General features: G+C 43.0%; 1 protein-coding gene across 1 annotated transcript; it reads right to left on the bottom strand.

Moving 5' to 3' along the window:
* Positions 1 to 10,477: 10,477 nt before the first annotated feature.
* On the bottom strand, positions 10,478 to 11,059 carry LOC143883141 (uncharacterized). The gene has a single exon (XM_077386497.1). The coding sequence runs from the start codon at positions 11,057 to 11,059 to the stop codon at positions 10,478 to 10,480; it is 582 nt and encodes a 193-aa protein (XP_077242612.1).
* Positions 11,060 to 16,712: the final 5,653 nt, after the last annotated feature.

Genomic DNA, 16,712 nt, shown 5'->3' on the forward strand with positions numbered 1-16,712 from the left:
GAGAAGACAGGATCTTGACAGATGAACACAACGGAATGATTAGACAGCATCATGATCAAACCGAAATTGGGATCTGAGAAGACAGCATCTTGACAGATGAACATAGCGGAATGATTAGACAGCATCATGATCAAACCTAAATTGGGATCTGAGAAGACAGCATCTTGACAGATGAACACAGCGGAATGATTAGACAGCATCATGATCAAACCTGAATCGGGATCTGAGAAGACAGCATCTTGACAGATGAATATAGCGGAATGATTAGACAGCATCATGATCAAACCTAAATTGGGATCTGAGAAGACAGGATCTTGACAGATGAACACAGCGGAATGATTAGACAGCATCATGATCAAACCGAAATTGGGATCTGAGAAGACAGCATCTTGACAGATGAACATAGCGGAATGATTAGACAGCATCATGATCAAACCTAAATCGGGATCTGAAAAGACAGCATCTTGACAGATGAACAACGCGGAATGGGTGCTCTAAGGGAGACTTTAGTGAGGTGCTCTCAGGGAGACTTTGGTTGGGTGCTCTCAGGGAGACTTTGGTGAGGTGCTCTCAGGGAGACTTTAGTGAGGTGCTCTCAGGGAGACTTTGGTTGGATGCTCTCAGGGAGACTTTGGGTGGGTGCTCTCAGGGAGACTTTAGTGAGGTGCTCTCAGGGAGACTTTGGTGAGGTGCTCTCAGGGAGACTTTAGTGCGGGTGCTCTCAGGGAGACTTTGGTTGGGTGCTCTCAGGGAGACTTTGGTGAGGTGCTCTCAGGGAGACTTTAGTGAGGTGCTCTCAGGGAGACTTTAGTGAGGTGCTCTCAGGGAGACTTTGGTTGGGTGCTCTCAGGGAGACTTTAGTGAGGTGCTCTCAGGGAGACTTTGGTTGGATGCTCTCAGGGAGACTTTAGTGCAGTGCTCTCAGGGAGACTTTAGTTGGGTGCTCTCAGGGAGACTTTGGTTGGGTGCTCTCAGGGAGACTTTAGTTGGGTGCTCTCACGGAGACTTTAGTGAGGTGCTCTCAGGGAGATTTTGGTGAGGTGCTCTCAGGGAGACTTTAGTGAGGTGCTCTCAGGGAGACTTTGGTTGGGTGCTCTCAGGGAGACTTTGGTTAGATGCTCTCAGGGAGACTTTAGTGAGGTGCTCTCAGGGAGACTTTGGTGAGGGTGCTCTCAGGGAGACTTTGGTTGGGTGCTCTCAGGGAGACTTTGGTTGGATGCTCTCAGGGAGACTTACACGGATGATGCCTCAGGGGTCTTACACAGATGGGATGCCTCAGGGGTCTTACACGGATAGGATGCCTCAGGGGTCTTACACAGATGATGCCTCAGGGGTCTTACACAGATGGGATGCCTCAGGGGTCTTACACGGATGGGATGCCTCAGGGGTCTTACACAGAAGGGATGGATATTTCTTTTGATTTTGATTGATTGATTTATTGATTCAGATTGATTCATTTGAAAATTGCTTTGTCTCTTGCCGAGAAAATGGGATTGCGAGTTCTTTGCTGAGGACCAGACTCACATGATCTGCTGAGGTTCTGAGTATTGATCATTTCTTCTGAGAGAACTGAATTCTGCTGGAGATTGAAGGCTGCGTGAGCAAATTCTAGACTTTGCTAGGAAAACTGATTTTCTTGGAGAATTGACTCTTCTGAAGAGTGGAATCAACTGAGGAGTTTAGAGGTTTGGCTTGAGATGTGCTCGTACCCCTCTTATCTTAACTTGCTGGAGGCCTTATTACTGATTGCCTTTGTGTGCTTGACATCTTTTATGACGCGAGTCATAAAAGATGCCCCTAGTATATTGTGTTTCCATGACAGGAGTTTTAAGGAGGCAGGACAATGATGGTTGAAGAAAAGATGCTTCGTTTCATGAAGGCTTGAGGTTGCACAATTTTTTTATATGGAGAGAGTAGGACAATCACCATGATGGCTGGGTCTGAGAATCCCTTCTTTCGCATTGCTCACTTTTGGAGGCTTAAGGTCTCTAGTAAGTTTGAACAAGATGTCTCTCGCCCCTTCTGATACCTAAACCAGGATTTACTCTGAATTTTCTTTGCATTTTGGAGGACACGCTCCCATTCTTCCAGCACCCGACAGTTTGGACTTTGCAAGGAGAGGGAACACAAATATGGAGGAACAGATTTCCAAGGACTCAATCAAAGAAGACTCTTTTTGCTTTAAGGACTCGACTCGCTTTCGACTCACTCTTGGATCTGATGTGTTATTTTTCAAGGGTATGGCTTAGCCACTCTTAGAGTATTTCGAAGACCATGTCAAGAGGCACTACTCTCCTCTTTCGGTGTTTCCGTCATGGTTATTATCCCTTTCGGATTGCTCGGTTTCAATGCCCCTAGTTTAGAGGAATGTTAAAGTAATCTTGCTGGCACTACTTGGACTCCGAGATTTTGCCCTGGTTGAAGACTGTTTCTCCATCTTGATGATTCGCTTTTTCGTTGGAAGTCATTGCCATTGACCAGATTGCCTTTTCAGGTTTTCAATCTGACGGACCGCTTGCCCTAACTTTTGCCTGGTTCGCCCTTTCGGGTTTTCAATCCAGCGGGCTTGATACCCTAATTTTTGCCTAAGCCGACTTTTCAGTTGTCAACTTAGCGGGTGAATGACCCTAAATTTTGCCTAGACCGCCCTCTCGGGTTTTCAGCCTAGCGGGTCTTCAGACTCCATCGTTTTTTTTTTTTTTGACCTTGAACCTCTGCTTGTTCACCAGAAGGACTTTCTAGGCGGGATTGGGTTCAAAAGGGTTAGATATTTCCTTTGGATTTCAAAGTTTCAACCGAACCTGGATTGGTCAGGTTGCCTAAGTACCCCAAAAATGGAGGATCAGGTCCGCGTAGTTTGCTGGGGTTTGGAACACAATGATTTGGCTTTAAGCTCAAAAGTTGAAAGGGAATAATTTGATTTTTATTCCAAAGGTTGAAAGGGAATAATTTGACTTTTATTCCAAAGGTTGACCGAACCTGAATTGATCAGGTTGCCTACGTACCCTATAGAAAGGGATCAGGTCAGACGTAGTTCGAAACGAACTACCCCTGGTTTGTGGGTGTTTGAAAAGAATGTTTGATTTTGTTGAGGCTCAAAGGTGTTTGCAAAAGGATTTTTCAAACTTGGGATTTTTGGCGTTTAAAGCGCAGGCGTCCAAGGATGGCCTTCTGGTGTTTTGGCATACAAGCTTTTTGAATGGCTAAGGTTCAATGGCTTTGAACTTTTTTCTCTCTTTTTTTTTTAGGAGTCTGGCGGCATTTCCTGGCAAGACTTCATCTGTACTGCGCAAACTTGACTGATTGAATTCTCACTTTGTCTTTGGGATCTTGCACTGATGCTCAGTATTCTAAGACTCAGGGTCTTCTCTATATGCTGAAGATGCTTTAAAACCGACTCAAATTCTCGGGATTCTGATATTTCTAAGGAGTTGACGTGGGGCATGCTCCCTTCTCCTTTCGTCTCTGGATTCTATCTTTCTTTTTTTGTTCATTTGAAATGCGGGAATGCCCTTACCCTTTGATTACTTTGACTTAGAATTCCATCGTAATGTATAGCCCAAGTATTCTTTTTGGGGTTCATGTTCTATGCTCATGACTTTGTTGTCCGAAAGTCTTCTCTCAATTTTTCATTAACTTCACTTGATATCTGGTATTCTTCGTTTGAAATTTTTGCTTTTTCGACCCGATGTCTGAAGCTGAGGGTGACTTACGTTGAACAATGCCAAGGCACGCTTCTGGTTTATCCTCATAGGACCAAGCAACACTTATTTGAACCCTCTAAATAGGTTTATCGATTCTTTGCGCTCTTCGGGAGATTTTGCCAATCCTTATTTCCCGAGTTTCGGATTTGGATACCACTATCCACGGTATCGATTTCATCTTCGAGTGGCTTTGCTCGACGCTCTTCCCCTCGTTTGATCAGCTTTCAAATCTCGAGGAGAATTTCATCGGCATCCTCGTCTGAGGAGGGTGTCTTAATTTGTTTATTAACATTAGATCCAAGAGTGAACATATACAAGAATAATGACGACACTGGAATCAAATGTTCGTTGCATTGAATGTTTGAAGTACATACATTGATTTTTGATGCGCCACGATAGGCTCTCCATCAAATTCAACAAAAGATTGGACATTGGTTCACAATGAGAGAGACCAATAAACACAACGTACGTAGAATTGATATTGACATGGTTAGGCTTACCAACTTTGACAGGAGGGTTGGTATACACTCTTCCAAACAAATTTCAAAGATGAGACACTTCATCGGAGGCAACGGATTGGCGCTGAAAGTTCAAGGACAACGTGCCTTCATTGATAATGATTGGAGAGAGCAATCCTGGAGTTAGAATCTCAGAAGAGAGGGCCTCTTTGGTTTCTGTTGATCCAGCTCAAATTGTCCTTGAGCACCTGACAATGGCAAGGCTTTCTCTGGTATAATGTTTTCAAGGAGTTCAAGCTCTGACATTTTTCTTTTCCCTTCCTAATCATTTTCCAGCCCAGAAGTGGTACAGGTAAAGGTGGTGAGATCTATGAAGGGTTGAAAGGGTAGAGTGGTTCCCATGGTGGGTGTAGGAGGTGCAACACGGTTATGTGCAGGGTTCTCAGAAGCATTTGAGTTCAAGAAGAATGAGGGGATCCCTGTCTATCAGGTCATGGATGTCATCACCATCTCTCTCATTTCTCTCAGGACGAGACTTTCAGCATACTCAGCCATCTGGGCAATGTGAGAGGAAAAAGGTATAGTGGGCTAGACCAAGCGAGTTTAGAGATGAAAGCTTTTTTGGGGTTGATGGTAGACGAGTGACTAAGACTCCTGTCATGGACACCATAAACACTAGGCTCAATGAGAATTAATCGCATGACAATGTAATGCGCAAGTTGAGACAAAAGGTAGCGCCAACACATCCTTCCCTTGGATCAAAATCCGACAGCTTAATGGTTGTACATGAAGATGTGGTACGACAAGTACATGGTTTGTCAACAAGCCTAAAAGGATGATGACCACACTCAAGGTATTTGGAGAAAATTCGGCAGCATAACGGCTATACCAGGAGATGTGGTAAGGTAAGCACATGGTTTGTCAATGAACCCAAAAGGATAATGATTACGCTCAAGGGTTCTAAAAAAAATTGGCAGCATGACGGCTATACTAGGAGGGTCTCAGCAACTAAACATGAAGAGTATGCCGTCATGGTCAAGATAAAGCAGGGTTCTCAGCAAGAACACACACTCCGATAATGATAATGGCAAGATAGACTCACAATCGACATGTGGAACACGGTCTGATCAGGATCAATCAAAGGATCAGACTCATGGGAGATAGATCATGGCTAAGAGAGCCAAGCATCTGATGATAATCCACAGAATGGATAGAGAAGAATAATTGATTAGATTATGAAGGAAAACTTAACTAGGAAGTAAACCCTAATCTAATAACAAATATGTATACATATATATACATCCTAACCAGGGGCACCAACCCTAGTCTAATCTAGCGGAGCCAAGGAGGTCTCGACTCATGACAGACTGATGAGTGTACTAGAACTGCGCTGTAGCCACGCAAGGTGAGCTACCCTAGTCTACAAATGGGACAAGGCTCCTAACTCTAGGCTTCACATGTGTAAGCAACACATGTTCGTCCTTATATGAATGCAATATATACATATATAAACACGGGTACTTCCTAGTTGAGTTTCACTAAGTCAGTAAGTATATACATAATATATAAAACAAAGTAGGGCTCCGGACTCAATCTATCGGGTACTATGCGTATGAAACATACTTAACATGTATAACAAAAGTACGCCCAATGTTATACATAGTATGCTTCATTGCCCATCGGCTGCTGTAGACAAAAGTACGCCCAATGTCTACGGCTGCAGCACCGGCGCATAGCTTGGAAATAGATTCAACAGTACCATCAGGGTGTAATGACATCCCAGTCGGGCACGCATCGAATCTATCCCGTGGAGCCAATAACGAAAACAAATAAAGAAATAAAGAATATGACGATGCATGATGTGCAGTGTGTGAATCCCTTGTTTTATTTACGCACCTACTTGGTGCCCCTGGATTTCTAACGATAAAGTTCCCATTTAACTTGGTTTTGACCCAAATTTCTTCTAAATTAATAAAGATGGCATTTTTACAGAGTTAGGCAATGTTCCAAGATTTCCCCAGCAGAGTCGCCAGCCTGTGGACCCCGATCCGAGACGGGGCGGGGGGACGGGCCCCCACGCGCGTCTCAGGATCATCCACGTGAAGGAGAGCTCCGCCAAGGAACTCTCGAAAGAGTGCTCCTCACAGCATGAGCGGCGATGTGAAGTGAGATACCTCTCGATTCGGGGACCAGCCCGGATTCGAGACGCACCTTAAACAAAGAAAGAGTCGCCATCCAAGGAAGTGGGCCCTGGATCCCATGCTGTGCTCTGTCGCAACAGATAACCAGAGATATAAAAGGTCCGTGCCTGATGACGAATGGGGAAGGGGTTAGGCGCCCCCAATTCGCCCAAGTGCGAGCACCTGGTCTCTTATGCCATTTTTAATTAATTTTGAAGAGTTTTGGGCTAAAATCATGTGAAATGGGAACGAGCATCCCCGAGAAAACGTCTATCTAAGCATGCATGACCCGGGGATGAGCAAAAGAAAATAGACATCCAAATCCTAACTCATCGCATCTAATCCTAACTCATCACATCTAAGAAAGCAATAAACAATCGCACGCATAGCTACAGCTAAACAGATAATGACATATATGGTAAGCAGAAAAGCAGTAAATAGCCACAGCTAAGCATGTGAAACTAAGCGCACAAATAATAAGCAAGCTGAAAGTAAACACACAAGGAACCAAAGACAAACACACGATAAACAAAAGATGCAAGGAAAGAAATGAATCGATAAATCGACGGTTCATGAGGACCGAGAATACCAGGGAAAATAAAAGGGAGCGTACGATAGGCTCAGGGAGTCTAATGAATCAAACTCAACAATCCTGATCCGCTGAAGATCGGATAGGTCTCACGATCGTCATAGCCTATCGTTGGGCTCAGCGAGGACAATCCCTGCGAAGGGGCCACGCTACGTCGTCGCCCGTCCCAAAATGCGATAAAAATGTCGAAAAATCGATAAAACCGGCAAACCACGATGAAAACCGGAAATGGAATGAAAAGAGGGCTCCGAGTGACCTGGCAATCACCGTCCTTGCCCATTTTTTTGCTTTTGTTTTGAAATGTTTGAAAATATTTATTAAAAAGGTTTGACTGAACTTGGGTGGACGAAAAGATGAGGAATATTTGTAAAATGGTGATTTAAAAAAATGGTGTAAAAATAAAGAGTGATGAAAAACTTGTGTAAAAAGAAAGAGTGATGAAAAAGTGGTGTAAAAAGGGTGAAAGTGAAAATGGTGACTGCACTCAGGATGCCAGCAGCACGCCTGAGCTGCCTACGTACCCCTCAGCTAGGGATCAAGCCATCCGTAGTTCGGACGGAAGTTTTTTGAAAGTTGTGAAGTGACGGAAATTGTGGGAATTGTGAGAAATATTTACAAAAATGGTGACTGCACTCAGGATGCCAGCAGCACGCCTGAGCTGCCTACGTACCCCTCAGCTAGGGATCAAGCCATCCGTAGTTCGGACAGGTTTTCCTAACTACACTCTAATGACTCGAGATTTTTGAGATTTTTGATTTTTCAGATGTTTTTGATTTTTTCGACACAAGAGGACAGAATCCTATCATCACAAGGGGAGGACAGACTCCTGATATCCCGCAAAGGTTGGACAGCATCCTATGCTTTGCGGGGGGAATGAACAGAATCACGACTCTGCAAGGGTTGGACAGCATCCTATACCTTGCAGGAGCGGACAAAATCACATGACTTGATGAGAGGGTGGACAGAATCCTAACCCCTATGATGATAGGACAGACCCCTGAAAGACTGAAGGACTGACTCCTATGCTGAAGACTGACTTTCACAGACCCATGAAAGACTGAAGGACTGACTCCTATGCTGAAGACTGACTCTGAAAGATGGGAGGACGGAATCCTAAATTTTATGAAGGGATAGGACAGAATCCTAAACTCTACAGGGGTAGGACAGACACCTAAACCCTAGGATGGTAAAACTAACTCCTAAACTCTCTAGGACTGACTCTAAAGAGGAAGAAATCCCTTAACCTGCGAAAACTCTAAGGCAGGAAGGGAGGGGGTTTAGATAAATCCTAAGACGGAGACCAAATGAGGGCTTGGAATGAGTATCGACTCCAATGATGAGGGAAGTGAACTTACGCAAGGAGATAATGAATCAGGCTTCACAAAATTTGAAACAATAAATGAAACAGCATTAAACCCATCACAATCGTATTTACAGTTCACCAAAATAACCAAGCTAAATAAAACAAGAATCGACTTCGAACAATCACATATGCAATGCAACATTAGAAAGACAAAAAGAATAAAAATAAATAAATAAATAAACATAAAAGTAAATAAATGGATGAGATATTTGAGTTACCTAAGCGAAGAGCAGATGGCGGACAACGAAATGGGGAGATGGGGCCTCGGTGGATGAAACGGGGTTGGTCGGAGTCGGAGTGTCCGGAAAGCGGAGCTCGAGCTCCCCTTTCGGAAAATGCTCTTTTTTTTATCATATTTTATTTTTTTATTTTTATTTTTTATATATATAAAAAAAACGACAACCCCTCTTCTCTCCCTCTCTTTCTCTCTCTTCTTCTCTCTGTGTCTGTGTCTGTGATTTTTTTTTGTTTTTGTTTGGAAAATGGCAGATGGAGGCCAAGGGGGAGGGGCGGCTGGAGAGAGAGAGGGTGGGCTGGCCGGAGTGAGGGTGAGCTTGCCGGATTCCGGCGAGGTTGCCGGAGAAGGAGGCCGGCGCTCGGGAGTTACAGATGATGGGTTTTGAAGAAAAGGGTGGTGGCTAGTGGTGGTGATCGGCGTAAATGGAGGTGGCGGTGGATGGGTTTTTGGGTTTTTTTTTTTTTTTTAAAAAAAAGGGTTTGGTATCAAAAATGGGTTTTGGGCTGTTAGGAGTGAAGAGAAGGAAAATGGCAGAGGTGGTGGATGGTGGCTAGGGCGAAAATAAAGGGGAAGGTGGAGGTGGCCGGCCGGAGATGTTTGTGCTGGCCGGAGATGGGGCCGGATTCCGGAAAAAGGAAGGATATCTGGGGTGGGTTTGGGTGGTTGGGTTGCTGGGAAAATGGTTTGGGTTTTTGAAATGGGCTTGGGGAAATGGCAGAGGATGACCGATGGTGACGATGGCCGGTGGAGATGAGGGAGGAGAGGATGGCCGCTGGGTTGGATTCCGGCAAAGTCGCCGGAGTCGGTGGAGATGGGGGCGAATCTCTGTTCTCTGCTTCTCTCTCTCTCTCTCTTTCTCTCTCTCTGTTTAAGGGTGAAATGGGTTTTGGGTAAGGGTTTGAAGTGGTTTTGGACAGAAATGGGGTTTGGTAGGTGGATGGGGATCGGAGATGAAGCCGAAATGGGTTTATGGTGGCCGGCCGGAGTTGGGTTCGGTAGTTAGTGGGTTTCAATGGGTTTGATGGTGTGGTGGAAGAAGAAGAAAGTGGAGATGTGAGGTGATTGGAAGATGAGATTGGGGTTGGATTTGCAGAGGTGGCTAGTAGGGGAGATCGGCTTCAATGGTGGAGGTTGGCTGAGGTAATGTTGCCGGATTCCGGCAGAATCTACCGGAGAAGATGGAGGTGGGAAAATCGTATGGTAGAAGAAAAGATGAGGGAGGTGGTGGATGGACTGGCGGTCGGTCGGAAATGGCTAGCCGGAGGACGAAGGCGACGATGAGGAGATGGGCTTGGGTAGATAGCGGCTGTTCTTTTCCTTCTCTCCCTTTTTTTTTTCTTTTTCTTTTTTGGTTTTTTCCTCTGGCTTTCCTTCTATTCTCCTCCTCTGGTTTTTCTTCGCGAGAGAGAGATCAGAAGACCCATCATCAGTCATCATGAGGGGAGAAAATGAGAGTTTTTTGTCCCCCTCTTGTCCCCCCCAATTCCCTTAAATTTTTGCAAAAAAATAAATAAAAAAAATAAAAAACAATTTTCAAATGGCATTGGATGCCATACGAAAACCAAAACCACTCATTACGCTCACTTTAAAAACAAAGAAAATGATGACTGTCCTTATTCTCTCTTTGACCACATAAGCGGGTCCCACAACAGCGGGCCCCACACAAGCGGCCCCACGCAAGCGGGTCCCACACAGGCGGGTCCCACACAGGCGGGTCCCACACAGCGGGCCCCACACCAGCGGGTCCCACACCAGCGGGTCCCACACAAACGGGCCCCACATTCTCTTTTGCTCGGATTAATTTCATTCATTTTCCGCCTGACCTCGGGATTTTATTCGAATATGCGGGTTTAGGGCCCTGTCAAAATGGGGTGTCTACACCGTGGAAGCGGATATTTGTTCTTTATGGTAATCTTGTTCAATTCTTTGTAATCTATGCATAATCTCATACTTCCATCTTTCTTCTTAACGAATAAAACTGGTGCTCTCCTGGGTGAAACACTGGGTCGCACAAAACCCTCCTATCAGTCTTCAACTGACTTTTCAATTCTTTCATTTTCAAAAGTGCCATATGATACGGGGCTTTGGAAATAGACACCGTTGCAGGAGCTAGATCAACAGTAAGTTCAACTTCTCTATTCGGAGGTAGACCTAGAAGGTCTCTAAGAAACACATCTGCAAACTCCCTAACTACAGGGATATTCTCAATCTTCTTAACATTATCATTAACCTCAACTACTGAGGCCAAGAAAGCTTCGCAACCTTGTCTAAGAAGTCGACAAGCTTGCATAGTAGACAAAACTATAGGAGTTGAGCGAGCTCCACTCCCTTCAAAACAAAACTTCTCTTCTCCAGGGATTTCAAAATTTACTACTTTCTTATTACAATCTACTAAAGCATAATGGGATGACAACGAGTCCATTCCCAAAATCACATCGAAGTCAGACAACTCAAGCAAAATAAGATCTGCTAGCATTTCTCTGTTCCCAATTCTAATCGGGCACATCTTACAAATTCTGTTAGCCATATTCCTAAACCCAATAGAACACTAAATTAGAATACTGTTTGCAACATAGTTACATACATATAGTAATACAAATAATTCCCATTTGGAGCCAATATCTATCCATCATATATTTCTCATGATTCTTACTCAATTACAAACTCGCATGCTTCCCAAGCGTCCCTAGGTGCATTTGAATTTAAAATTGGGCCCTGATCGCGCGACTGATTTATGTGTTGTCAGGCGTCTCCGAAATACATAAACGTATCAAGCGCTTCCTAAATGCTCCTTACCTAAATCTCCAATTCTCACAATTAAACTCCTTTGTTCAAATGATTCTACTTAGGACCTAAAGCCTAGGCTCTGTACCACTTTTTTGTCACGCCCCAAACCCCACCCTGGGTGTAGGACATGACAACACCGTACACCTGCAAGACAAGTCCCACAAATGTACAAGTCTATAAAGCAAATAACAGAATTAACCTGGTATTCCATATTAAAATATTAAAGTCTCGATAAATTGCGGACCCATTACAGTCAAATCAAATCTCAGCTCTCCCCTGAGTCAAAACGAAAATAAATAATACGGTTTTTACATCTTATTCAAAGTACTCACTTCCTAATGAATAAAAAACAACTAAGCTAAATTTCCAAGCCAAAGTCCACTCCAAAGCTAGGTGTCCTGTTCCTCGTTACCTTCACGAGGGCCAAGACCTCAAAAAAATGTTATATAACCACAGTCACCTGAAAAGCTCAGTACATAATAAAGTACTACTCTAAGTACAGTCTAAGCATGCCAAGGTTTAATATGGTCAGATGGTCAGAATCAAAACTGAATACTGAGGTCTTAACTGAATCAATAGGCATAAAGTAGTTACAAATGCGTGTCATATATGGTTCTGAAAATAAAGTGCAATAAAGCAATTCAATATCTAAGTTCTGATTAAAGTTAAAGGTTTTTCAGAATTCAAAATACACTTCAGAGTCATAGGCATGGTTCAGAAGACATGTTATTGCTTATACACCGACAGTCCACGGTATTCGGAACTAGTTCCTCAAGTTCAGATACAAGTCGACAGGGCCAGCATTTTATCCCACTGATGGGCCAGAAGTTCCAGTGTACTACCTCCACGGTGGGTCCAGAGTTGCCAATTGTTTTACCCCCATATGGCAGGGTCCAGAAACAATCCAAGCCTCCACATAAGTGTTCAGAAGGTGTCCAAGGTTCATATTCAAAAAGTTCTAAATTGTTCAAAGTTCAAACTGATGGTTCTCAATAGTTCAAAGTTCAGAATAGGTTCAGAGATCCATATTCAAATAGTTCCAAAGATTCAAAGTTCAAACCAATTGTTTCAAAGGTTCAGAGTTCAAAACAGTTATTTCAAAGGTTCAGAATTCAGAACAGTTATTCTAAAGGTTCAGAGTTCAGAACAGTTACTTCAAAGGTTCAGGGTTCAGATACTCCTAAATATTCAAATATTTTTAAAGATTCAAAATTCAAAACGATGGTTTCAAAGGTCTAAAGTCCTGACAGATATTCATACAGTTGTTTTAAAGGTTCTAAAGTAGCACTAGGTGAAACAAATGGCATGCTAGACTCAAAGCTAATTCAGAAGTTACGATATCAATCATAGGTTCCAAAGTCAATACTAATTTCAAGTAAAAAGGGTTTATGAAATACCCAAAGTAGTACGTTATTACGTACCTCAATGACGGAAACTTTTCCTTTTTCTTAATGACCTTAGTTACCTGCAATTAAGAATATGAATATTCTCCATGAGTTTTATTATTAATTTCTCTCATATCGGACATATATGTCATCATACTGACATAAGACACCCTTTGGTGTCCCTTCGGAAACGAATCGGTAAACCGTCCTAGGTTTCTTTTAGTATTTTTAAAATTTTCATTATTTAAAAGTCTCTAAAACTTTTTGAAACTATTTTTAACAGAAATCACTTGTTTCCAGCATGTCCGTAGGGTACAAGAGCGTCGAAAACGGATAAGAAACGAATAAGTTACGAATTTTTGAAGTTTGAACTCCCGGGGGGAAAATTGTCGCGCCGGACGTCCATGAATCTCTCGGTTTACCCAACTAGGTACAGACGGACGTCCGCCCCATGTGCGTACCAAGTTTTTGCCCGAAACACGATTTTTCACCGTTTTTTTATACTAAAACGGCCATAACTCATTCGTTTGACATCCGATTCGTGCGTGATTGGATTCGTTGGACTCATATCGACGAGAGGAATCCATCTAAATCTAATTTCACACTCGGAAATTCTCTGATCTAATTATAAAAAATTAATCGAATCTTTTTATGTATTGATTTGAACCGTAACCATATTTCTAAAATCAAAGTTCTCTTAGGGATCAATGAATTCATCCGTTAGATCAATCATACACCAAAATCTAATTGATTTAAACTTTATCAAAATCCATCAATCTTGTTTTTAGTTTGTATTAAACAAAGAATACTCAAAGTTCTTACCTGGATTCACGGTCGAAGGCTCTGAGATTGCGATCTCCTTGCTCTTCTCGTTCTCTTTATCTGATTTCTTTCTCTAGGGCTGAACAAAACGTTTAGGGTCTGTTTAGCCACGAAACGATATATTTATAGGCTTTCTTAGGAAGCCCTAATCAGGGTCAAACACAAACAGACAAAAACGCCCCTCTTTAAAAGAGGGGGACAAAAATTTAAAGCGGGGTATTTTTGGGTATTTACACCCTTTTTCCTCTTTCTTTTTAGCTCTACACCCTCTTTACAAGACTTGCTCTACCAAATAAGCCCTAAAACCCCCTTTATATAAAACGGGCTATAAGTTAGTCTTGTCGGGCCGAAAAACACATAAAACGGGCCGGGCCAAGCGGCCGAAGGCTTCGCCCCCATACACCAGGCAATGGTGGGCAAAGCCCACACATTGCCGAATAAACGGGCCTAATCCGGGTCGTACACAATATTTCTGACCCTAAACGGGTTTTAATTCAAGACACCAAACTCAACAAATCTCCACCCCAAAGACCATGGCCCAAAATCCCCTGAGCTTTAAAGTAAAAATAGAATTTTTATCAGGGCCGGTCGACCAGAGGTCTCCTGGGCGACCGCGACAAGGTAGCTGGAAATTCAGCACTTGCTGAATTTTATCAGGCCGGTCGACCGGGTTGGGCCGGGCGACCGCGGAGGTGTCCCTGGAACGCCAGAAAAATCCGTCATTAGTTTGGGTGGGAGACCACCGTGGGTCAATCGACCAAGATAGGTTTTGAGCCGAGTTTTTGAGGAAACAGGTTGACCTCGCCGGATGACCGCCATGGTCCCGTCGACTGCGACGGTAAGAAATTTGAAAATAAAAAAGGCCCCCGATAGGGGCGGGCGACAGCTGTGGACCGGTCGACCGCGACGGTCGGGCAAACTAGCCATTGGGGCTTTCGTCGATTGACTTTTTCAACCCTGTTATTTATAGTTTTACCTCCAAACGGTCATATTTTCAAATACACTATATATACATCATCTAAACCTATCTAAACAAGCTTTTGAATATTTGAGAAAGATAAAATCCCATTTCTCTTTGAGCTTCATCTTTGAAAATCAAAAGAGAAATGGGATTTTATTTCCTTATTTCTTTGGAAATGGGATCAAAAGAGCTTCATCTTTGAAAATCAAAATCAAAGGCAAAACTCCATTGGGCTTTTATTTGCTTATTTCTTTGGAGTGATTGTGAGCTTACAACTGTGTAATCCGCCTATCAAGAGGCAAGAGAGAGTACTATTTTTATTTCCTTCATTTGTTCTTGAGGGTCTCTGATTCGGCCCGTTAACAAAGGTAAATCATGTAAGAGGGAGTGTCCCTCGTAAGGCTTCGTGCAGAAAGGGTGTGTGCCCTTTGGAGTTGGAGAAGGTGTTGTGTACGGCTTGGTGATTCGCCATTCAAGAATCCCATCTTTAGTGGAGGATCCAAGGAGGAAAACTTGGAAGAGTGGAGTAGGTCTTGTGATAGACCGAACCACTATAAAAATCTCGTGTCTTTTGTGGATTACTCTTCTTCTCCTTCTTGCTTTGCACGTATGGTGATTGGTAAACTCTAACCCTAACTTATATTTATGCTTTTGATTGAACAAGGGTTAGTAAATGCACTTGATTGAAATATATAAACCCTAGTTGCAATATAATGTCTATTTGAACAAGGGTTAGTAAATGTGCATGATTAGAATGTCTAAACCCTAGCTTTCATTAATATATCTATTTGAACAAGAGTTAGATTAATTAGTGCTTAATTAGTGGATTAACTTTTAATCTTCCCGTAATTAAGCCTAAAATTTCTAATTGTCTAATTCACCCCCCTCTTTGGTTGTCACACTTGCATTTCATCATCACATTCTTTGGATAAGCAACCATTGTACCCTGGAAGGATGTTCATCTTATGGTCAATGCGCTTAACCAAAAGACCCTCATTTTGGTCCCATCTTTCAAAAGGCTATTGCAATCCCTCAATCATCCTCTAATCCAGACCGTCTTGGTCTCAGCCGCGTCAGGCTCTACTGCTTTTCATATCTCGATCCGCCCTGACTATCATTTTAGTCAAGACGGTGGAGCTCTGCTCAAGTTTTAAGTTAGTCTTTCTGAAAGGTTAGACTCATCCTGACCACTCCAGTCAAATCCCCTTTGAAGTTGTCTTTCTTACACAGAGATAGACCTTCCCGACCCCTATTATGGTCAAAAGCGGTGGAGCTCTGCCCGAATTAACTCATCCTTTTTTACGAAGATAATCTAGTCATGACCATTGTTATGGTCACAGTACCCGAGCTTTGCTCAAATTTCAAGTTAGTCTTTTCGAAAGATTAGACTCATCCCGACCACCCTGGTCAAATCCCTTTTGAAGTTATCTTTCTCACACAGAGATAGACCTTCTCGACCTCTGTCATGGTCAAGAGCGGCGGAGCTCTGCTCAAATTAACTTGTCTTCTTGTACGAAGACGATCTTGTCATAACCATCATTATGGTCGTAGTACCCGAGCTCTGCTCAATCCAAGTTAGTCTCTCCGAAAGGCTAGACTCATCCCGACCTCTGTCATGGTCAAGAGCGGCGGAGCTCTGCCCAAATTGACTCTTCTTCTCGTACGAAGATGATCTTGTTCTGACCATTGTTATGGTCACAGTACCCGAGCTCTGCTCAATTCAAGTTAGTCTTTCTGAAAGGTTAGACTCATCCGGACTACCCGCTATGGTTAAGACAGTGGCAGAACTCTGATCAAATTGTCTTCATCTTCTTCTGAGAAAATGTCCCTTTTCTGACCAATGTCTTGCTCATAAGTCAAGAGTCAAACTCAGGTCATGTTGTCTTAACTTTTGAAGACAATCCTATCTCGACCATTTTTCATGTTCAAAGCGTCAGGTCAAATGAATATATCTTCTCGCTAGAAGATATACCCCAATCAAACCTTCGTCATCCAAAGTGTCGGACTGTCGTCCAATTTTAGTCTCAAATTAGGGTAGGTCTTTACCTCAACTCTAATCTTTTTAGGGGTGTTCTCCCAATCCTCAGACCGCAGGAGTAGACTTTGCTCTCAACCCCTCGTCCAGGATCCGTCCAAAATTTGTAAAAATTACAAAAAAAGAAAATAACAAAAATACAAAAACAAATGTTTTACAGAGTGTTTTAACGTGTTTTTGTCCTCTGTCT

Source organism: Tasmannia lanceolata, unplaced genomic scaffold, assembly GCF_043159265.1.
Source record: "Tasmannia lanceolata isolate RefF3 unplaced genomic scaffold, GAP_Taslan_0.1 ptg000008l, whole genome shotgun sequence".
In the NCBI taxonomy this organism is placed as follows: domain Eukaryota; kingdom Viridiplantae; phylum Streptophyta; class Magnoliopsida; order Canellales; family Winteraceae; genus Tasmannia; species Tasmannia lanceolata.